At 37.5% G+C, this 25,703-nt stretch overlaps 1 protein-coding gene across 1 annotated transcript; it reads left to right on the top strand.

Moving 5' to 3' along the window:
- Nucleotides 1-4,725: 4,725 nt before the first annotated feature.
- LOC147358012 (olfactory receptor 52A1-like) lies at nucleotides 4,726-5,664 on the top strand. The gene has a single exon (XM_086342019.1). It carries the CDS (start codon nucleotides 4,726-4,728, stop codon nucleotides 5,662-5,664), a length of 939 nt encoding a protein of 312 aa, XP_086198145.1.
- The last annotated feature ends 20,039 nt before the right edge of the window (nucleotides 5,665-25,703 follow it).

The following is a 25,703-nucleotide window of genomic DNA, read 5'->3' as shown; positions in this document are numbered from 1 at the left end:
AGTTGGACATGACTGAGCAACTTCACTTTCACTTTTCATGGCATATTTTTAATTTTCATGAAGTCTAATATTAATCAGCCTATACTCTTGTTTTATGGTTTTTGGTCTTTTCTAAGAAATCGTTGCCTAAATGATCACAAAAATGCTGTTTACTCCTAGCAATTGTATAATTTTAGATCTTACATTTAGGTTTATAATCAATTTCAAGTTATTATTATTTGTTAAGAAAAAAATTAATTTTTTAAAATGACTACCCTGTTGTTTAAACATTATTTGTATAAAGTACTATTTTCCATTGAATTATCTCAGCATCATTTTTGAGACTCAATTGATTTTTTAATATAGGGATTAATAACAACTTCATAATTTATGGATTTTGGCACTTTAGCAGATTTTGGAGATTCAAGTCACTCAATGACTAGCTTTTTTAAAATAAGAAATGGACAGAAAATAGGTCTTAAGTCTTACTCTGCTGAGGGCCTAGTTTGCAAGACTGATGGATGCTTCATAATGAATACATACCCACAATTTTGGTAAAAAAAGTTAAAATTTATGGCACTCTGTATTAAAGAATATTGAATTACTTTTAAAAAGTAAACAAGAAAAAAGAGAAGAAAGTGAAAGCCAACAAACATAAGGATTGGCAGGCATGAGTGTATTTCCAAATGTTAAAATAAAGAAAAAACTTGTTAGCCTTCTGGGAATAAAATTAACTGGGGACAGTTTTTCAAAGAATATTCAGCATGAACTGAAATCTGGATAAGATATGCTAGCCTTCTCTAATGGGAACGGAGTGAAGAAAATGAAAAAAAATTGTGTGCAATATTGTTCTAGTAGATGACATATTGGAGATAACAGAATTCTTTTGAGTAGATAAAATAACTGTTGTATTTGTATAGCTTGAACATCAGGACCCAGGAAAGAACTTTTGGAGTCACCAAAATTTAAACACAATTATTAGACGAGAATAGATGGGACACAAAATGGTAAATTAGGAAATAAAAAATAGGCTGAAGAGAAGTATAGTTGTCAGTAAAATCTCTGAATCAGTTGCCTTCAACATGAGTCAGTATAATGTTTTCATTCTCCTTCACAGAAGAATTTCTGGAAAGAGAATTTAGATCTTTCACTTTTCATCACTATCTCTCATTCACCCTGAAATCCACTGTCAGTACTTTCCTCCAGCCCACAGAAAAGATTCGTCCTAAATTTGCCAACATATCCAAATTACATCAAGTATATCTAAAGGTTAATTACATATAATAAAGTCTAGAAACTGGGTGAAATACGTCAAAGAGAAAGGTATCATATGCATAAGACTTTCTAAGAATGTATTACTTGCACACATGATAAAAGTTATACTAATTCATCTCTCTGCATTTCCAAAAATTTTAAGAAATACTTTTTTTCATTAACAGAACATGAAATGATTCCTTCATATATCTGACACACATAACAACTTCTTTTGAAGGAAGAGATGAGCAACAGAAGGGAAGTTATAAATGGAGGGGTGGAAAAAATAAAGTCATGTGTGCAACCAGTTACTCATAACTCCAACTGGTAGGATTTAGAAATGTCCACTACAATTGGTCACTCTGAGAAATTCACCAAAAACAAATTTACTGAATGTACAAAAATAGTCTCAATAAAATACAAATCAAAGGAGTGAGACTGCAGGAAATAAGTGCATAATAAAAGAACATTATGGATACAGATTTTTCTTCCCAAATTGTCTGATTGAAAGGGAGTATTCCAGGTTATTTACTTAAGTAGAATTCATTAGCAAAGAAACATGTCTATAATAGTAGTAGACTTTATGTTTGCTTTTTCCTTTGAGAAATGAGGAAGGCAGAAAAAGAACTCTGCTTATTAAATGAACACTGGTGTATATAAATATCTCTTATTTAGAATTTTATGCAAAAGATAAAAAAGACCAAGGAGGTATCTGTAAGTTGTAGTAATAATTTCAGGGATATTAAGTGTGGATGAACCCAAGAGGACATAACTAAAATTTGGTGGGTCCCTTGTGGTTTAACTGGTGGCTAATAAAGCCCTCATTTTATGTTTATAAATCCTCTTCCTCCACACATTTATTAGAGAATGTTAAACTAATGTTTAGCAGCTTTCTTCTTCAATTCAAGCTGAATAAATTGATGCTATGCCTCCAAGTAATACAGATATTGCCTTTTGTTTTATTAGAGAATGAATGCAAAAACATGATCTCAGACAAACTTACAAAAGATGGAATATGTCTATTACAGAGACAAGAGAAAAAACATGAAAGGCTGTCCCAGAGATATCTACTCATCGCAGATGGCCCCAGCACCAAATGGATTCGTGTTCCTGACATTGACTGTGTGCTGTTACAGGGAGTCCAGATAGAATGAAGAGGGACTTAGAACACATAATACACAGGAATAAGCAGAGTCAGTGTGTTATAAATGTTGAGAGATGTCAATATGAAGAACTGACAATACTTTTCAGATATCTGGTAAAAGCAGAATGGGCACTCAACAATTAACAAGTAAGTCTCACTGTTCCCAAGTTTACCTCTGTAATGTTTCATTGTCAGCTTTTTCAACAGTAGTCACTTCATCCATTCAACTCTGCACTCAATCATGTACTTCCCACCTGCCAATCCACTATCTGTAATTATCAGATCATGCTCAAATATTGCTCCTACTTCTTCAGAAAGTTAAATACTGTGGATTTCCATTCTCATTCTGAATACGTTTTAGAAAGAACAACTTGACTATTGTTAGAGTTAAGTATGCATGGATTGATATACGATTAGTCATTGAGGAGCAAACCTATGGATATCCATTGTTTATTTTAATGACTAGTCTATCATAAACCTATGTTAACTGATACAAGCGACAGCATTAAAATGACCTCTTGAGTCTTCCATTTGTGGTTTGGCAGCAGGAACCACAGCTGCTTCCCGCATTACTGCCCCATCTGTTGACATTCTGTGTAGGGTTAACTGATCATGAGCTTACTTACATGAAGCAACTTTATTGGAGAACCTATGAAGGAATGAAAAAAACCTAACCCTATTTCCACAAACTTACAAACATTTCTCTAATGTTCAGTTTGATAAGTTTTTGATTAAAAATATGCAGTGCTTAACAGGAAATGATTTTGATCAGGTTCAGTTCAGCTCAGTCGCTCAGTCGTGTCTGACTCTTTGATCAGGTTATCAAATTTGATATAATGGGTAAGATCCAAAGTTTTAAAAAAAAATCATTTGTCAGTGATTTGAGTAATGATTACATTTTTTCACTTGTTCTAAATTTCTCTTCTTAAACATTTCTGAAATCCTGAGGTGAGCTTTCTGTCTCCTGTGTGTAGCTCTATATTTGACATCTTTTAAGAAGCATGGGAGAAGGCAATGGCACCCCACTCCAGTACTGTTGCCCAGAAAATCCCATGGATGGAGGAGCCTGGTAGGCTGCAGTCCATGGGGTCACTAAGAGTCAGACAGGACTGAGCAACTTCACTTTCCACTTTCATGCATTGGAGAAGGAAATGGCACCCCACTCCAGTGTTCTTGCCTGGAGAATCCCATGGACGGAGAAGCCTGGTAGGCTGCAGTCCATGGGGTCGCACAGAGTCAGACATGACTGAAGTGACTTAGCAGCAGCAACAGCAAGGAGCATATCCTTCCATCCCTTCATTTTCTATTGAATTTTTATGCCTGAGCTCAGAAAAAACGGTTCAAGTGTTTCAGGCTATCTATTTTAAATGAAAAATCAATGAGCTTAAATTAGTCAAATGCCATGCTAATGACAGCTTTGAAAGGTTTTAACTCAAAAGAGAAGACTCTATTAAATTTACATTTACCCATGTTCTTATATCCTTAGACCATTAAGAATGAGTCCTCTTACCTCTCTATTCAGTTGCTACTGTATTTCTTATCTCCTAAAGGTCCACTCTACTTATTTTGTATGTGTATTCAGTAATGTATTTTATTCATTTTAAATACAAAATCTTAGTTATTTCAGCTGTTGGAAATATAGGCAAATCTAATGCAGTTTTACTAGAAATGTAAAAAGGTGGCAAGAAACTTTGGATTTGAGTGATCTTTTCTACAACTCTCCCTTCACCTTCCTCTGAAAGATATCTAGTCTTCAATAGAAATATATAATATAGATCACTACATAAACAAATATATTTTTATTTCAGGTGACAAGCTTATCTAGGTCTATTCTCTTTTTTGGATAGCATTCTGCACTAATAATGGTCAAGTCTGAGTTTTTGCCAGTCCAAACTGACTGTTTTAGACTGAGAAACGACTGAGAATAACAGAATACTAAAGCAGAAATTGGAATGTGGAATATGGAGCGAATTATCAATTTCTGCCTAAAATCTAGCTGCCAGCAAAATAAACAAGCATACTGTTTTTGTCCACAGGTCTGAAGTGAAATAACAGATGAGTCAGTAGTTGATCCCCTTACTCGGAAATTTGACTGGTTCTATCTAATGCAGTGGCAAATCACATTTTTAGGGCTTGTCTGTCTTTAGATGTCTGTCTTTAAAAAATGATGTATCATTACGGATCTTTCTTTTACCTCCTATATTTGAATGAGGCAGATGACATGGTTTTAGTGTTCTAGGAAAAATCATGCATTCAATATTGTGACTTTGGATGAAAATAGGAATTAAAAGAGGAAGCAGCACTGACTTAGATATTCTTTTGTTTGCATCAGGAGACCCTAGGACACTATGTCCATTTCCAACATCACAGTCTTCATGCCCTCTGTGTTGACACTGATAGGAATCCCAGGCCTAGAGTCTGTGCAATGTTGGATTGGGGTTCCATTCTGTATTATGTATCTCATTGCTATGATCGGAAATTCTTTGCTTCTGATCATCATCAAATCAGAGCCCAGCCTCCATGAGCCCATGTACATTTTCCTAGGCATGCTAGGGGTAACTGATATTGCACTTCTTACCAGTGTTGTGCCCAAGATGCTTGGAATCTTCTGGTTTCACATACCAGAGATATATTTCGACTCCTGCTTGCTTCAAATGTGGCTCATTCACACATTTCAGGGCATAGAGTCAGGCATCTTGCTGGCCATGGCCCTGGACCGCTATGTAGCAGTCTGTTATCCACTCAGACATGCTGCCATCTTCACTCCCCACCTCATTTCTCAAATAGCAAGTGTGGTAACACTCAGAGCTGCCCTTCTTGTAGCCCCTTGCCTAGTACTGATAAAATTCCGATTGCAATTTTACCACAAAACAGTCATCTCCCACTCCTACTGTGAGCATATGGCCATTGTGAAACTGGCTGCAGGAAATATCCGGGTCAACAAAATCTATGGTTTATTTGTGGCTTTCAGCATTGCAGTGTTTGATCTCTCTTTCATTACATTGTCCTATATACAGATATTTATCACAGTTTTTCGTTTGCCCCAGAAGGAAGCTAGGTTGAAAGCATTCAACACTTGTATCGCTCACATCTGTGTCTTCCTCCAGTTCTACTTCCTTGCCTTCTTCTCCTTCTTTGCACATAGGTTTGGTTCTCACATCCCCACTTTTATCCATATTCTCATTTCTAGCATTTACTTGCTGGTCCCTCCATTTCTCAATCCACTTATCTATGGTGCAAAGATGAAGCAGATCCGTATCCAAATGGTAAAAATGTTCCATTCGTAAAATTTACCATAAATAATACTTTGTTGTTTTACTTTTTGTGAGTGGTAATGGTATTTCACAATATAATAAAACAACATGCTATTTGAGATTCTTGAGTTTTCTGTTTGTTATATTTGTTGTTGTTTTTAATCTGCCAGCATGTTAGATGGTTTTAGGATCCTATTAGCACATGTCAATTCTCTGTTAATAGGATTATGGACTCTACCTCGGTAGTGAGAGTAAGAATCATAAAAGAGGGGAATTGTGTAAAGGAACATCTTTCCCTTTACTTGCAGATATGGTGATATAATGAACAATACAGAAAGGGGCTTCTAGGTGCAAGTAATGTATTCTCTTCTTCAACTGGGTTGTTACGTATTTATGCCTACTTTGTGAAAAATTATTTAAGCTGTACAATATATTTCTATACATATGTTAGACTTCAACACAAAGTTTTAAAATATTAAGTCAATGAGTTGTCAGAAATAAAACAAAACAAAGGAGAAAATGTATCAAGTCAAAGAAATTACTATAGGTTAAAGAAGTCTAAAAGGACATGAATATTAAATGCACTGTGTATCTGAATTGGATTTGGGGCAAGAAAATAAAGGTATAGAAGTCTTTGAACTATTTTCAAACTTGGAATATGGAATACTACTTAGGCTGTAATGTCTTTAGTGCTAAATGTTCTGATAATGGCTATACTACTATAGTTATGCAATAGATTACCCTTTTCCTAGGGAAATATATAACAAAATAGTTAGCTGTAAAGGAATATTATGTCTCTAATTTACTCGAAAACACTTCAGAAAAATAATCTATCCAATTATCTACCTATCAATCCATCTATCTAGTCATTTGTTGAGTGATAAAGCAAAATGGGGCAAAGTAAAAAATCATTTGTGACCCTGGGTACATTGTATAAAGGAGTTCACTGTACTATTCTTGAAAAATATTGCACATCAGGATAAATTGTATTTTTATCAAGTACTTTTGAAAAGTATTCTCAATTGAGAAATGGTTACCATTATTTACTCATTCAACCAAGCCAAGAACATCATTGGCTTTTGCTATTGTCCTCAGTTCTATAAAATGTACAGGTCTCAGTGATTATTTCTAAAATAAATTCTCAGATAAATTACCTTCTCTCTATTGTGTGTGTGAGTGTGTTCAGTTGTGTCCAACTCTTTGCAATCCCCTAGACTGTGGTCTACTAGTTTCCTCTGTCCATGGAATTCTCCAGGCAAGCATATAGGATTGGGTAGCCATTTCCTCCTCCAAGGGATCATCTTATTCCTGTTTTCAACCTTACATAAGAGCCTATGAAGAAGAAAATAATATTTTTCATCTTTTATTTCCTGGTATTTTTCATACAAATGCTCTGGATTTTTCAACAGAAAGTACTTGATGAATCTGTATCTTATTCCTGATCTTATGCATATCAATATGTGTAGTTTTTTTATATTCTGAGTGCTCTCCTGCTTTTAGAACTTAGGCATTTCCTTTAAGGAATTTAGACCATTTTCCTTTCTGTCTCTATCCCTTCTAATAGCTCTCATAGCATGTATCACAACATTTTCTCTGTATGTAACTTCTTTTTTCATATAGATCTCATATGTAATTTATATGTATACTCCTGACCTACACATATATGAAACATTTTAAATATGAACAAATACATATTGCTGAAGATTTAGAAAATGAATGCACAAAAATTCTACCACAACTTTCATAATGAGAATTTATTTTCACAATAGGATAATCTGGATGGTTTTCTAAAGAAGACAAAGCCTTCTCAGGTGGCACAATGGTAAAAAATTCCCCTGACAGTGCAGGAGACACAAGAAATGCAGGTTCAATCCCTAGGTCAGGGAGATTCCCTGGAGTAGGAAATATCCACCCACTCCAGTATTATTTCCAGGAAAATTCCATAGACAGAGGAGCCAGGCAGTCTACAGTCCAAGGAGTTGCAAAAAGTTGGACCTGAATGAATGACTAAGCAGGCATGCACTAAAAAACATGTGGAAGAAGAGGTGTTTAATAATTTAATAATTAAGTTAATTATTTAATAATTAATAATATTTTCATAGTTGTAGAATAATTATTCCTACTCTTAAATTATCTTTAATTTCTACACTTTATTTTTAGAACAGTTTAAGTTTTACCAAAAAAATAGGTAAAAAGTCAGAATTCCCATATAACCTTTCTTCCCTGAATAAATATTTAATAATTACATTTGAGCTTAGCTGCCTTTTTGATCATCAGTTCATGTCACCACATTTATTTGGTATATCCTAAATTTAAAAACATGCATCTAGTAATTTTTCTAGTATGTTCTTTCTATAAATATACTGACACAAATTTTTTTTTTTAATTCATTGAGATGCAATTCACATACCATGTAACTCACCCTTTAAAGAGTACAAGTCTCTGGTTTTTGATATGTTCAAAAAATTGCACAACCGAGATCTATCAGAAGATGGCAGAGGAATAGGACGGGGAGAACACTTTCTCCCCCACAAATTCATCAAAAGAACATTTAAACACCGAGTAAATTCCACAAAACAACTTCTGAATGCCAGCAGAGGACATCAGCACCCAGAAAAGCAACACATTGTGTTCAAAAGGAGGTAGGAAAAAATATAAAAGACCAAAAAAGAGACAAAACAGGGAGGGACGGAGTTCCATCCCGGGAAGGGAGTCTTAAAAAGAGAGAAGTTTCCAAACACCAGGAAACATTCTCACTGCCGAGTCTGTGCCGAGCCTTGGAAGCACAGAGGGCAACATAACAGGGAGGAAAAATAAACAATTAAAACCCACAGATTACAAGCCCTACAGTAACTCCCCCAGCGGAGAAGCAGCGCAGTCGCCTGCATCTGCGATTAGCAAGCGGGGTCTGGGCAGGGAGGCGCAGTGCGGGCTGCATGGCTTAGAGTAAGGATCTGGCGTGAATACCCCCAGCGCTACCTGAGAGAAATAATTTGGGCTAACAAACCAGACTGTGGGATATCTACCATGCGAAAAGCCAGCCCTAGCCTAAAACACCGCCAGGCCTGCACACAGAACAAAGTAAAGTTGCAGGATATAAAGTCAAAACACAGAAATCCCTTGCATTCCTATACACTAACAATGAGAAAATAGAGAGAGAAATTAAGGAAACAATTCCATTCACCACTGCAATGAAAAGAATAAAATACTTAGGAATATGTGTACCTAAAGAAACTAAAGACCTATATATAGAAAACTATAAAACACTGGTGAAAGAAATCAAAGAGGACACTAATAGATGGAGAAATATACCATGTTTATGGATTGGAAGAATCAATATCGTGAAAATGAGTATACTACCCAAAGCAATTTATAGATTCAATGCAATCCCTATCAAGCTACCAACGGTATTCTTCACAGAGCTTGAACAAATAATTTCACAATTTGTATGGAAATACAAAAAACCTCGAATAGCCAAAGCTATCTTGAGAAAGAAGAATGGAACTGGAGGAATCAACCTGCCTGACTTCAGGCTCTACTACAAAGCCACAGTCATGAAGACAGTATGGTACTGGCACAAAGACAGAAATATAGATCAATGGAACAAAATAGAATGCCCAGAGATAAACCCACGCACTATGGACACCTTATCTTTGACAAAGGAGGCAAGAATATACAATGGATTATAGACAATCTCCTTAACAAGTGGTGCTGGGAAAACTGGTCAACCACTTGTAAAAGAATGAAACTAAAGCACTTTCTAACACCATACACAAAAATAAACTCAAAATGGATTAAAGATCTCAATGTAAGACCAGAAACTATAAAACTCCTAGAGGAGAACATAGGCAAAACACTCTCCGACATACATCACAGCAGGATCCTCTATGACCCACCTCCCAGAATATTGGAAATAAAAGCAAAAATAAACAAATGGGACCTAATTAAACTTAAAAGCTTATGCACAACAAAGGAAACTATAAGCAAGGTGAAAAGACAGCCTTCAGAATGGGAGAAAATAATAGCAAATGAAGCAACTGACAAACAACTAATCTCAAAAATATACAAGCAACTCCTACAGCTCAACTCCAGAAAAATAAATGACCAAATCAAAAAATGGGCCAAAGAACTAAATAGACATTTCTCCAAAGAAGACATACAGATGGCTAACAAACACATGAAAAGATGCTCAACATCACTCATTATCAGAGAAATGCAAATCAAAACCACTATGAGGTACCATTTCACACCAGTCAGAATGGCTGTGATCCAAAAGTCTACAAGCAATAAATGCTGGAGAGGGTGCAGAGAAAAGGGAACCCTCTTACACTGTTGGTGGGAATGCATACTAGTACAGCCACTATGGAGAACAGTGTGGAGATTCCTTAAAAAACTGGAAATAGAACTGCCTTATGATCCAACAATCCCACTGCTGGGCATACACACTGAGGAAACACACTGAGAATTGAAAGACACACGTGTACCCCAATGTTCATCGCAGCACTGTTTATAATAGCCAGGACATGGAAGCAGCCTAGATGCCCATCAGCAGATGAATGGATAAGAAAGCTGTGGTACATATACACAATGGAGTATTACTCAGCCATTAAAAAGAATACATTTGAATCAGTTCTAATGAGGTGGGTGAAACTGGAACCTGTTATACAGAGTGAAGTAAGCCAGAAAGAAAAACACCAATACAGTATACTAATGCATATATATGGAATTTAGAAAGATGGTAACAATAACCCTGTATACGAGACAGCAAAAGAGACACTGATGTATAGAATAGTCTTTTGGACTCTGTGGGAGAGGGAGAGGGTGGGATAATTTGGGAGAACGGCATTGAAATATGTATAACATCATATATGAAACAAGTCGCCAGTCCAGGTTCGATGCACGATACTGGATGCTTGGGGCTGGTGCACCTGGATGACCCAGAGGGATGGTATGGGGAGGGAGGTGGGAGGAGGGTTCAGGATGGGGAACACGTGTATACCTGTGGCAGATTCATTTTGATATATGTCAAAACTAATACAATATTGTAAAGTTAAATAAAATAAAATTTAAAAAAAAAATTGCACAACCAACACTACTATCAAATTCTAGAACATTTTCACCATCCTAATAAAGATATTCCACTCCCCTTAGCAGGTACTTCTCATTCTCCTGCCCCATTACAGGGCAACCATAATTGACTTTCTGTGTCTGTGCTTTCACTACCTTGGACATCTCATATAAGTGGAATGAAACAATATTTGGCTTTGTATGTCTGGCTCTCTTCTTAGAAAGAAAGAATAACGAATAAGGTAAAATAAGAAATAAAGATAAGAAAGATGTCTACCTATCAATTAATGTACAGTTCTATCAAGATAATTAAATATAAGAAAGAAAGAATAATGAACTAAGAGAACACTTAGAATAATGTTCTCAAGGTTTCTTTGGGTTGTACATAAATAAGCATGTCATTTACCTTTATGCTTAAATGATATTCTATTGTATGATGTACCTGAATATGCTCTTAGACCAAGTAAGCAGATATCTGGCCAAATAAGCTTTTTCATGATACTTTTCTCTCTGAATGGTAAGGATCACCATCTTCATTTAGACAATTCTACAAACACTATAGGCATGTTCAGACCCTTCTCATTTTTATTTTTATTTTTCATATTTAATTTAATCATATTTCTACTAATTTGATGAGTTTTATTAGCCATCTTGTAGTAAAGCTATTTGACTTCAATTTCTAACTGGTTATGTTTTTAAATTGTTCTCTCTCTCTCTTTTTTTTTTTTTTTAACATTGGGAAATAAGTGCCTTTTCTGAAAATTTACTGTTTCCTAATTTATTTCATTCATTCATAGCATACATTCCTATTAAAAATGCTTTGGAAAATTTCTTATTGATATTTGAACTTATAATAAATTTATCAACACTTATAATAAATGTATCAACAAAACAAAAACAAAACAAAAAAAAACCCTGGTTTTTGATAAGGATCAAAAACTGCTGACTTTGCATCCCCTATTATCCTCTATGTGTAACTTAGGGTATATAAGCCCCTGTTAAAAATAAAGCTATGGGCCTTGCTCACCAATGCTTGGTCTCCCCATGTTATTCTTCCCTTTAACTTCCAGCTGAGTCTCCATCTGGAGCATGGATATCCTCTGCGACCATTTATTTGCCTGGGCTTCTAAGACCCACTCGAGAAGGTGTCTAAGGTGGGGCACCTTCCACTATTTGAGAGGGCGCCTGCAGCCTCCGTGGTCAGAGCTAACCTGGTGTCACAGGTTATATTGATTTTCGGCGTAAACCAAGCTACTCAGCCTCTTTTCTCCACTGAATTTTCCTACTGAGCTATCCTCATTCTATTACTCTTTATATCTCTAATTAGCATATAAATAGTCGCCTAGGCCATCTCTCCTTCAAATATCCTGGATCAGCAGGGGCTGGACCCCAGCAGAGAAGGAAATGGCAACCCACTCCAGTGTTCTTGCCTGGAGAATCCCAGGGACGGGGGAGCCTGGTAAGCTGCCATCTATGGGGTCCTACAGAGTCGGACACGACTGAAGTAACTTAGCAGCAGCAACAGCAGCAACCCAATGATACAGGACAAAACCAGTGTGACTGCAAGTATGGTCATCTGGTAATCCAGGGTTATTAGCCACTCTCTTTTGTTCTTTACAGTGAATCAAAGTTTATTCTTTTCTCTTCTTGATCAGATCAGTCACTCAGTCGTGTCTGACTTTTGCGACCCCACGAATTGCAGCATGCCAGGCCTCCCTTCCCATCACCAACTCTCGGAGTTTACTGAGACTCATATCCATAGAGTCAGTGGTGCCATCCAGCCATCTCATCCTCTGTCGTCCCCTTCTTCTCTTGCCCCCAATCCCTCCCACCAACAGAGTCTTTTCCAATGAGTCAACTCTTCACATGAGGTGGCCAAAGTACTGGAGTTACAGCTTTAGCATCATTCCTTCCAAAGAACACCGAGGACCAATCTCCTTTAGAATGGACTGGTTGGATCTCCTTGCAGTCCAAGGGACTCTCAAAGAGTCTTCTCCAACACCACAGTTCAAAAGCATCAATTCTTCAGCACTCAGCTTTCTTCACAGTCCAACTCTCACAACCATACATGACCACTGGAAAAACCATAACCTTGACTAGATGGACCTTTGTTGGCAAAGTAGTGTCTCTGCTTTTCAATATGCTATCTAGGTTGGTCATAACTTTTCTTCCAAGGAGTAATCGTCTTTTAATTCCATGGCTGCAATCACCATCTGCAGTGATTTTGGAGCCCAGAAAAATAAAGTCTGACACTGTTTCCATTGTTTTCCCATCTATTTCCCATGAAGTGATGGGACCAGATGTCATGATCTTCATTTTCTGAATGTTGAGCTTTAAGCCAACTTTTCCACTCTCCACTTTCTCTTTGATCAAGAGGCTTTTGAGTTCCTCTTCACTTTCTGCCGTAAGGGTGGTGTCATCCGCATATCTGAGGTTATTGATATTTCTCCAGGCAATCTTTATTCCAGCTTGTGCTTCTTCCAGCCCAGCGTTTCTCATGATATACTCTGCATATAAGTTAAATAAGCAGGGGGACAATATACAGCCTTGACGTACTCCTTTTCCTATTTGGAACCAGTCTGCTGTTCCATGTCCAGTTCCAACTGTTGCTTCCTGATCCTCATATAGGTTTCTCAAGAGACAGGTCATGTGGTCTGGTATTCCCATCTCTTTCAGAATTTTCCACAGTTTATTGTGATCCACACAGTCAAAGGCTTTGGCATACTCAATAAAGCAGAAATAGATGATGTTTTTCTGGGAATCTTTTGCTTTTTTGATGATCCAGCAGATGTTGGCAATTTGATCTCTGGTTCCTCTGCCTTTTCTAAAACCAGCTTGAACATCTGGAAGTTCACCATTCACGTGTTGCTGAAGCCTGGCTTGGAGAATTTTGAGCATTACTTTACTAGCGTGTGAGATGAGTGAAACTGTATGGTAGTTTGAGCCTTCTTTGGCATTGCCTTTCTTTGGGATTGGAATGAAAACTGACCTTTTCCAGTCCTGTGGCCCCTGCTGAGTATTCCAAATTTGCTGGCATATTGAGTGCAGCACTTTCACAGCATCACCTTTCATGATTTGAAATAGCTCCACTGGAATTTCATCACCTTCACTAGCTTTGTTCGTAGTGATGATTTCTAAGGCCCACTTGACTTCACATTCCAGGATGTCTGGCTCTAAGTGAGATAATCACACTATGGTGAGTATCTTGTCATGAAGATCTTTTTTGTATAGTTGTTCTGTGTTTTCTTGCCACCTCTTCTTAATATCTTCTGCTTCTGTTAGGTCCGTACCATTTCTGTCCTTTATCGAGCCCATCTTTGCATGAATTGTTCCCTTGGTATCTCTAATTTTCTTGAAGAGATCTCTAGTCTTTCCCATTCTGTTGTTTTCCTGTATTTCTTTGCATTGGTCACTGAGGAAGGCTTTCTTATCTCTTCTTGCTATTCTTTGGACCTCTGCATTCGGATGCTTATATCTTTCCTTTTCTCCTTTGCTTTTTGCTGCTCTTCTTTTCACAGCTATTGTAAGGCCTCCCCAGACAGCCATTTTGCTTTTTTGCATTTCTTTTCCATGGGGATGGTCTTGATCCCAGTCTCCTGTACAATGTTACGAACCTCATTCCATAGTTCATCAGGCACTCTATCTATCAGATCTGGTCCCTTAAATCTATTTCTCACTTCCACTGTATAATCATAAGGGATTTGATTTAGGTCATACCTGAATGGTCTAGTGGTTTTCTCTCCTTTCTTCAATTTAAGTCTGAATTTGGCAATAAGGAGCTCATGATCTGAGCCACAATCAGCTCCTGGTCTTGTTTTTGCTGACTGTATAGAGCTTCTCCATCTTTGGCTGCAAAGAATGTAATCAAAATGATTTTACTGTTGACCATCTGGTGATGTCCATGTGTAGAGTCTTCTCTTGTGTTGTTGAAAGAAAGTGTTTGCTATGACCAGTGCATTAACCTTACATATAGCAAATGCCCCAGCATTCCCATTCCTAGTATTTCTGCAAGAAGAATAAGAATTTTAGCATATGCTAGAGATTTATTCAAATAATCATATCATTATTATTCTTAATAGCCTAAAATTTTACCTATGTAGTTTTATTTGAAAACACTTTAACACAGGACTTTTTTTCCTGAAAGCTAGGAATTGGATAGAACAGCAAAGTTTCTGCCTTTTTTGTACGGGAAAAACTCTTCCATTGCTCAGTCTTCCCTAGTCTCCACGGTTCCATATTTAGCTTCTTTTGTTTCTATAATATTTCTACCCTAATAAGTATTTTAATTATTTCAGATATGGATGAAAGGCATAATTTTGGCATCATATTCTTTCTGTGCCAGGTATAGTACCTCATGTTGAAATCACGTTTAATAAACTTGATACATAGTATTTCCTCTTTTCCTGTTAGAAATTAAAGGAAGGTTCCCAGGTGACTCAGTGAGTAAAGAATCCACCAGAGATGCAGGAGACACAGGAGACAGGGGTACAGTCTCTAGGTTGGGATAATCCCCTGAAGGAGGGAATGGCAACTCACTCCAGTATTCTTGCCTGGAGAACCTCATGGAGAAAGGAATCTAGCGGGCTACAGTCCATAGGGTTGCAAAGAGTTGGATGCAACTGAATTGACTAAACATGCACACACACATAGGTTAATCAGTAAATAAGAGATGTGAAGTCACTCAGTCGTGTCACTCTTTGTGACCCCATGGACTGTAGCCTACTAGGCTCCTCCTTCCATAGGATTTTCCAGGCAAGTAGAGACTATTAAATTGTCATATATCAGTTTCATAGGAAGAATACTGACTGAATGGGTGATAGAACAGAGGTGACAATAAATATAGCTTGAAATGTCACATAATGTTCAGAAGATTCATTCTTCTCAGGATGTACTCTGATTAAAAGACAGCAGATTGTCTCTACACCTGTGTTAGACATTGCCACTGTTTACCAGTATTTCCTAGTATCTCTCTTTTCTATTCTCTTCTTTTTAATTTTTTTTGCGTTCCTCTCTTTTATTTATTTTCATTATTTCATTTTCAATTAAAAAATAATTGCTTTACAGTGTTGTGTTAGTTTCTGAATCTGGAGAAATGGAACTGATGAACCTATTTGAGAGGTAGGAATAGAGACACTGATGTAGAAAATGGACTTGTGGACACGGGGTGGAAGGGGAAGGTGGGGCGAATTGAGAGACTGATATCGACATAAATGGGCTTCCCTGGTGACTCAGAGAGTAAAGAATTTGCCTGCAGGGCAGGAGACCCAGGTTCAATCCCTGGGTCAGGAGGATCCCCTGGAGAAGGGAATGGCTTCCCACTCCAGTATTCTTGCTTGGAGAATTCCATGGACAGAGGAGACTGATGGGCTACAGTCCATACGGTTGCAAGAGACAGACATGAGTTAGCAACTAAACCACCACCACCACTGACATATACACTACCATGAGTAAATTAGATAGCTAGAGGGATGCTGCTATATAACCCAGGGAGCTCAGATCCATGCTCTGTGATAACCTATAAGTAGTGGGAGGTAGGCAGGAGGCTCCTTTTGATCATGATATATGATTTTTTTTATTTTATTTATTTATTTATTTACTTTACAATATTGTATTCATTTTGCCATACATCAACATGCATCCGCCACTGGTGTACACGTGTTCCCCATCGTGATTGCCCCCCGCCCCACCTCCCTCCCCATACCATCCCTCTGGGTCATCCCAGTGGACCAGCCCCAAGCTTCCTGTATCCTGCATCAAACCTGGACTGGCGATTCGTTTCTTATATGATATTATACATGTTTTAATGCCACGTATCATTTAGTTTGATAATATTTTGTTCTGAGTATTTTCCATTCAAATTCATCAGAGTTTTTGGCTTTTAATTTTTCTTTATTTTAGTGCCCTTTTCTATTCATAGTTTGGTTTCAGGGAAATATTGGCAATAATAAAATCATTTAGAAATCATTTTCTCCTCCTCAATATTTTAGAAGAGCTTGAGAAAGATAGCTGTTAAATTGACTTTGAATGTTTTGGGAGAATTCAACTGTGAAGTTCTCTGGTCCTGAACTTCTGTTGGGGAGGGGGGGTGGATTTTTAATTAACATTTCTAACTCTTTACTAGTGATCATTCTATTCAGGTTTTCTGTTTCTTCATGATTCAGTCTTAAAATTGAATGATTCTAAAAATGGATTCATTTCTTCTAGGTTGTCAATTTGTTGGCATATAGTTGATTTATAGTATTTCTGTGATGTCAACTATAATTTCACCTCTTTTCTTTCTGATTTCATTTATCTAAGTTTTCTTTCTTTCTTAGTGAGTCTTTCTAATGGTTTGTTAATTTTGTTTATCTTTTTAAAGTATCTATTCTCAGTTTTGTTGAGCTTTTATATTGTCTTTTTGTTGATCTTTTATACTTTCTTGTTTCCTGAAGTGGACCTGTGTTGCTATAAACTTCCGTTTTAGTACTATTTCTGCTGCATCCCATAGACTTTTATTTTCAGCCTCATTTATCTTCCGATATTTTTGAAATTTTTCTTTTGACTTCTTCATTAATAGATTAGCTGTTCAATAGCATGTTGTTTAGTCTCCAAGTATTTTTTCCAGTTTTCTTGTAGCTTATTTTTATTTCTGGTTTCATATGATTATGGTGAGAAAGGATGCTTGATATGGTTGGTTTAAATCTTCATAAAATTATGGAGCCTTATTTTGCACCTCAAATTATGTTCTATTCTTGAGAAAATTGATCATGCACTTGAGGAGAGTGTGTTCTGCTACTTTTGGAGAGCATAATTTGTTCAAACCTGATAGGTCCATCTGGTCTAAAGTTTTATTTAAGGCCATTATTTCCTGTCTTTGTGATTCTCTGTCAACGTGACATATCCATTGCTATAAGTGATAAAGACCTCTACTATTATGTGGTGATATTGTTTTTTCTCTTTAGATCTTTTAATAATTCCTTTATATATTTTGGTGCTCCCACATTAGGTATTATTAACTCATGTTATTATGGTGAATTTTCCCTTGTATATAATTACCCTGTATATAATGTCTATCTTTTGCTCTTGTTACCTTTTTTGGCTTGAAGTCTATTTTGTCTGATGTGAGTGTAATAAAAGCTGCTTTCTTTACACTGCCATTTCTTTGGAGTATCATCTTCCATCCTTTCACTTTAGCCAACTTCCGTCTTTAGAGCTAAGTTTCCCATCAGTAATATATAATTCTGTCCTGTTTTTAGTCCATCCAACCAGGCTGCATCTCTTGATTGAATTCAATCCACTTTTATTTATGATGAAAATTGACAAATGAGGACTTAGTACTGCCATTTTATCATTTTTGTTTTCTGGTTGCTCTAGATCTACATTTTTTTCCTTGTTTTTTTTTTTTTTTTTTCTCTGCCACTACCGATTCATGGTTTTCTTTAATGTTTCTCTGTTTCTTTTCTTTTATTTTTTTTTTTCAATTTTGTGTCTCTTTTCTAGATTTGTAATTTGTTTAAACCATAAGATTTGTATAAAATGTCTTTTTCGTAAAATAGTACTATTTTCTGTGATAGCATCTTATCTTCATTATCCTGTATGATTTCCATCTTTTTCCTCTTCCAATTCTATGTTTTTTTTTTGTTTCTGATCATGTATTCTACTGTGAATTTTTGATTAAAATGTATTAGCAATTTTTAAATTTTTACTTTAACCTTTCTGGTTTATCTTCTCATGAGGTCACTAATTCTGTTATGCAGACCTCACCCTTATGACATCAGATCAGATCAGATCAGATCAGTCACTCAGTCGTGTCCGACTCTTTGCGACCCCATGAATTGCATCACGCCAGGTCTCCCTGTCCATCACCAACTGCCAGAGTTCTCTCAGACTCACGTCCATCGAGTCAGTGATGCCATCCAGCCACCTCATCCTCTGTTGTCCCCTTCTCCTCTTGCCCCCAATCCCTCCCAGCATCAGAGTCTTTTCCAATGAGTCAACTCTTCGCATGAGATAGCCAAAGTACTGGAGTTTCAGCTTTAGCATCATTCCTTCCAAAGAAATCCCAGGGCTGATCTCCTTCAGAATGGACTGGTTGGGTCTCCTTACTGTCCAAGGGACTCTCAAGAGTCTTCTCCAACACCACAGTTCAGAAGCGTCAATTCTTCGGTGCTCAGCCTTCTTCACAGTCCAACTCTCACATCCATACATGACCACAGGAAAAACTCCATACATGACCACAGGAAAAACCATAGACTTGACTAGATGAACCTTTGTTGGCAAAGTAATGTCTCTGCTTTTGAATATGCTATGTAGTTTGGTCATAACTTTCCTTCCAAGGAGTAAGCATCTTTTAATTTCATGGCTTGCAAATAAACCTAATTAATTATCAAAGGTCCCATCTCCAATGACCATCATACTGGGAGGTAGGCTTCTATATATGACTTATGAGGAGACACAGTTTGGTCACAGAATGTGTCACTCATAGTTTGAGGAGAGTTTTGTTATGGTTGTACACTGTGGTGAGATAGATATATATATATATATATATTTTTTTTTTTTTTAATGTGTCAACTGTGAAAAATTTGTGTATACTGCTTCATCCCTGTCAGTATGTCTGAGTCTAGTGTTACTGCCCTCTACTGTTACTAGAGTTGTTGGCGTTAGTGTGATTCCTCTGGGAATTGAAAAAGAAAATGGGTTAAATCATATTTAGCAGAAAACAGCAAGGCCTAGAAAGCTCTACTGTTTATTTGGGGGTTGATTACAGACTACTACATGTTAGACTAGGAATGGACTTTCCAATTAGCAAGGCTAGTCTATGCTAAAAATTGAGATAACTGGGCCTTTTTGTTTGAATCTAGAAGAGGTTTATAAAGCAGGAAGAAGAAGGGAGGAGGGGGTCAGGCAATAGAAAGACATGACAGACGGTCGGCCATTATGAAAGGAGCAGCCACAGTGTTGAAAGGATGGGGCCTCAGAAATTAGGAAGAAATTAGTCTCCTCCACCCCTTCATTCAAAGGATCAGACGGAACTGTACGGAGAACATACAGATTCTTAACGGCCTTTTCGTTATGCATGACACATACCTAATTTTTTTCACATTTATTCATAATTGTCGTCCTCTTTACAAGTGATTAAATTTGAATGAAAATCATTTAACATATGCTATTTGGGCTTCCCAGGTGGCTTAGTGGTAAAGAACCCATCTGCAATACAGGAGGCACAAAAGACAAGGGTTTAATTCCTGGGTTAGGAACATCCCCTGGAGAAGGAAATGGCGGCACCTCCAGTATTCTTGCCTGGGGAAATTTCATGGACAGAGGAACCTGGCCGGTTACCATCCATGGGGTCACAAAGAACTGGACATGACTGAGCATAGCACAGCATAGATCGTAATGCTATTAATAGTAGAATGTAATGTAAACATCAATGGTAATCTTTTAAAGAAAGGCAAGAAGTGCATTTGTATTGTAATATATTACCCTCATAATTATCAGGAGATGCTGATTTAGGAATGATTTCACAAAGGTTCTGAAAGTTCTGCTACTTCCTTAAATTCACAGGGTTGATATGGGATTGAGGTGGACTATTAACTCGGACTTTGACTGAACACAATAAATTCTCTCAGTATATAAGACTTTATTTATTCAGATAAAATATTTATTATTCAGAGGAAGTACTCAGATAATCAGGTAGAATGTGATTTGCTTTGAGCTCTGTTCCTGTGTGTATTGACTACTCTCATTCTTCAGCATGGACTGACTCCATCTTATAAAGCCTGATCAAAGAAGTTTCTCTCAATATAACCAGGCAGAAATTGATTATAGTGTTTCTTATGCAGATGAGTCATACTTATTTACCTCTGTGATTGTTGACAAATAACAAATTTGAAACCATAAAACATCACATGCGTGAGTATCTGTGCTTTGTGACCCTATGGACTGTAACCCTACCAGGCTCCTCTGTCCATGGGATTCTCCAGGCAAGAATAATGGAGTGGGTTGCCATTTCCTTCCCCAGGGGATCTACCTTACCTAGGGATCAAACCTGTGTCTCTTATGTTTCCTGAATTGGCAAGTGAGTTTTTTGCCACTGGCACCACCTGGGAAGCCCCCAAATAATATACATATAAAGGCAAAATTTTAATAAATTTTATACATGTTATAAATTTTTATTATGTGCCAGACACTTAATATATTTTTATGTTCAGTCCCTACAAAGATCCAATGTGATAGGATGATACTGTCATCCGTATGTTACAACCATTTTTGCTTCCTCTCTACACAATACCCTTCTTCTTCTTAACAAGATCATGGCACATTCTCTCAGGTTGTAAAAACCTCTAGGATGCTTAACAAAGGCACAATTCATGAACACGGGTCTCTTCTCTGATGGCAAGATTAGGAAAAAGATGGTAGAGAATGTTGGACTTTCAGCAAAGCTCTGCTCATAAACTAATATCCTTCTTGCCTTATTTCTTTCTTTTCCTAACTTATCACTCTCATTTCTCTCTTCTTCTTCTTCTTGCATTCCTTATTTCTATCTAAGAATTAAAAGTGGACATAGAAAGAGAAAGATAAATATTGTATACTAATGCATACATAACTATAATGTAAACCACAATCACAGAAAACTAACCAATTTAATCACATGGATCACAGCCTTGTCTAACTCAATGAAACTATGAGCCAAGCTATGTAGGGCCACCCAAGATGGATGGGTAATGGTGGAGAGTTCTGACAAAACATGGCCCACTAGAAAAGGGAATGGCAAACCACTTCAGTATTCTTGCATTGAGAACCTCATGAACAGTATGAAAAGGCAAAATGAAGAGATACTGAAAGAAAAACTCCACAGGTCAGTAGGTGCCCAATATGGTACTGGAGATCAGTGGAGAAATAACTCCAGAAAGAATGAGAGATGGAGCCAAAGCAAAAACAACACCAAGTTGTATATGTGACTGGTGATAGAAGTAAAGCCTGATGCTGTAAAGAACAATATTTCATAGGAACCTGGAATGTTAGGTCCATGAATCAAGGTAAATTGGAAGTCGTCAAACAGGAGATAGCAAGAGTGAACGTCAATATTTTAGGAATCAGCAAACTAAAATGGACTGGAATGGGTGAATTTAAATCAGATGACCATTATATCTACTCCTGTGGGAAAGAATCCCTTAGAAGAAATAGAGTAGCCATCATAGTCAACAAGAGAGTCTGAAATGCAGTACTGGATGCAGTCTTAGAATCGACAGAATGATCTATGTTCATTTCCAAGGCAAACCATTCAATACCTTGATAATCCAAGTCTACGCCCCCAACATTCTGAAGAAGCTGAAGTTGAACCATTCTGTGAAGACCTACAAGACCTTCTAGAACTAACACCCAAAAAAGATGTCCTTTTCATTATAGGGGACTGGAATGCAAAGTAGGAAGTCAGGAGATACAAAGAGTAACAGGCAAATTTGGCCTTGGAGTACAGAATGAAGCAGGGCAAAGGCTAATAGAGTTTTGCCAGGAGAACACACTGGTCATAGCAAACACCCTCTTCCAACAATACAAGAGAAAGCTCTACACGTGGACATCACCAGATGATCAACATAAAAATCAGACTGATTATATTATTTGCAGCCAAAGATGGAGAAACTATACATTCAGCAAAAACAAGACTGGGAGCTGACTGTGGCTCAGATCATGAACTCCTTATTACCAAATTCAGAACTAAATCGAAGAAAGTAGGGAAAACCATTCAGGTATGACCTGAATAAAATCCCTTGTGATTATATAGTAGAAGTGAGAAATAGATTGAAGGGACTAGATCTGATAGACAGAGTGCCTGATGATTTATGGATGGAGATTCGTGACATTGTACAGGAGACAGGGATCAAGAGCATCCCCAAGAAAAAGAAATCCAAAAAAGCAAAATGGCTATCTAAGGAGGCCTTACAAATAGCTGTGAAAAGAAGAGAAGCAAAAAGCAAAGGGGAAAAGGAAAGATATACCAATATGAATGCAGAGTTCCAAAGAACAGCAAGGAGAGATAAGAAAGCTTTCCTCAGTGATCAGTGCAAAAAAATTGAGGAAAAAAAAAAAAATAGAATGCGAAAGACTGGAGATCTCCTCAAGAAAATAAGAGATGCCAAGGGAATATTTCATGCCAAGATGGGCTCAATAAAACAGAAATGGTAAGGACCTAACAGAAGCAGAAGATATTAAGAAGAGATGGCAAGAATACACAGAAGAACTGTACAAAAAAGATCTTCATGACCCAGATAATCATGATGGTGTGATCACTCACCTAGAGCCAGACATCCTGGAATGTGAAGTCAAGTGGACTTTAGCAAGCATCACTAAGAACAAAGCTAGTGGAGGTGATGGAATTCCAGTTGAGCTATTTCAAATCCTGAAAGATGATGCTGTGAAAGTGTTGCACTCAATGTGCCAGCAAATTTGGAAAACTCAACAGTGGCCATGGGACTGGAAAAGGTCAAATAAAAGCAATGCCAAAGAATGCTCAAACTACTGCACAATTGCACTCATCTCACACGCTAGTAAAGTAATGCTCAAAATTCTCCAAACCAGGTTTCAGCAGTACATGAATTGTGAACTTCCAGATGTTCAAGCTGGTTTTAGAAAAGGCAGAGGGACCAGAGATCAAATTGCCAACATCTGCTGGATCATTGAAAAAACAAGATAATTCCAGAAAAACATCATCTACTTGGCTTTATTGACTATGCCAAAGCCTTTGACTGTGTGGATCACAAGAAACTGTGGAAAATTCTGAAAGAGATGGCAATACCGGACCACCTGACCTGCTTCCTGAGAAATCTGTATGCAGGTCAGGAAGCAACAGTTAGAACCGGACATGGAACAACAGACTGATTCCAAATAAGAAAAAGAATACATCAAGACTGTATCTTGTCACCCTGCTTATTTAACTTATATGCAGAACACATTATGAGAAACACTGGGCTGGATAAAGCACAAGCTGGAATCAAGATTGCCAGGAGAAATATCAATAAACTCAGATATGCAGATGACACCACCCTAATGGCAGAAACTGAAGAACTAAAGAGCCTCTTGATGAAAGTGAAACAGGAGAGTGAGAAAGTTGGCTGAAAGCTCAACATCCAGAAAACAAAGATCATGGCATACGGTCCCATCACTTCATGGAAAATAGATGGAGAAATGGTGGAAACAGTGTCTGACTTTATTTTTCTGTACTCCAAAATCACTGCAAATGGTGACTGCAGCCCTGAAATTAAAAGACAGTTGCTCCTTGGAAGAAAAGCTAAGACAAACCTAGACAGCATATTAGAAAGCAGAGACATTACTTTGCTGACAAAGTTCTGTCTAGTCAAAACTATGCTTTTTCCAATAGTCATGTATGGATGTGAGAGTTGGATCATAAAGAAAGCTGAGTGCCAAAGAATTGATGCTTCTGGACTGTAGTGTTGGAGAAGACTCTTGAGAATCCCTTGGACTGCAAGGAGATCCAACAGTCCATCCTAAAGGAAATCAGTCCTGAATATTGATTGGAAGAACTGATGCTGAAGCTGAAACTCCAATACTTTGGCCACCTGATGTGAAGAACTGCCTCATTTGAGAAGACCCTGATGCTGAGAAAGATTGAGGGAGGGAGGAGACGACAGAGGATGAGATGGTTCAATGGCATCACCAACTTGATGGACATGAGTTTGAGCAAGCTCCAGAAGTTGGTGATGGACAGGGAGGCCTGGTGTGTTTCAGTCAATGGGGTGGCAAAGAGTCAGACATGATTGAGAGACTGAACTGAATGCATACATATGGAATCTAGAAAGATGGTACTGAAGAATTTATTTGCAGGGCATCATTGAAGAAACAGGCATAGAGAACAGACTTATGGACAAGGGGAGAGAGGAGGAGAGAGTGAGATGTATGGCTAGAGTAACATGGAAACTTACATTACCATATGTAAAATAGATTCAATACTGTTCTGGTAAGTCACCTAGTTGTGTCTGACCCTTTGTGACTCCATGGACTGCAGCACAACAGGCCTCCCTGTCCATCACCAACTCCTGAAGCTTGCTCAAACTCATGTGCACCAAGTCAGTGATGCCATCCAACCATCTCATCCTCTTTCATCCCCTTCTCCTTCTGCCCTCAATCTTTCTCAGCATCAGGGTCTTTTCCTGAGTCAGTTCTTCACATCAGGTGGCCAAAGTATTGGAGCTTCAGCTTCAACATCAGTCCTTCCAATGAATATTCAGAACTGATTACCTTTAGGATAGCCGATGGGAATTTGCTGTATGTCTCAGGGAATTCAAACAGGGGTTCTGTGCCAGTGGGATGGGAAGGGAGATGGGAGGGAGCTACAAGAGGGACAGGACATATGTTGATAGAAAACAACAAAATTCTGTAAAGCAATTATCTTTCAATTAAAAAATAAAAAAATATTTTTAAGTGGTCATAAATCTTGAGGGCATATTAGCATGTTTTACTTAAAGAATAAATTCAGACTTTTTCTGACAATGTCAATCTGGTTTCTTCTGCCCTTAGCTTTCTTTATAGTCCAACTCTCATGTCCATACATGACCACTGGAAAAACCGTAGCCTTGACTAGATGGACCTTTGTTGGCAAAGTAATGTCTCTGCTTTTTAATATGCTGTCTAGGTTGGTCATAACTTTCCTTCCAAGGAGTAAGCATCTTTTAATTTCATGGCTGCAGTCACCATCTGCAGTGATTTTGGAGCCCAGAAAAATAAAGTCAGCCACTGTTTCCACTGTTTCCCATCTATTTCACATGAAGTGATGGGACCAGATGCCATGATCTTAGTTTTCTGAATGTTGAGCTTAAAGCCAACTTTTTCACTCTCCTCTTTCACTTTCATCAAGAAGCTCTTAAGTTCCTCTTCACCTTCTGCCATAAGGGTGGTGTCATCTGAATATCTGAGGTTATTGATATTTCTCCCTGCAATCTTGATTCCAACTTGTGCTTCTTCCAGTCCAGAACTTCTCATGGTGTACTCTGAATATAATTTAAATAAGC

The sequence above is a fragment of the Bos grunniens genome, chromosome 15, assembly GCF_055505025.1.
Source record: "Bos grunniens cultivar Pamir isolate PY7600 chromosome 15, Bosgru_T2T1.0, whole genome shotgun sequence".
NCBI lineage: Eukaryota > Metazoa > Chordata > Mammalia > Artiodactyla > Bovidae > Bos > Bos grunniens.
The sequence above is the reverse complement of the archived record's forward strand: the minus strand, read 5'-3'. Positions and strand labels throughout refer to the sequence as shown.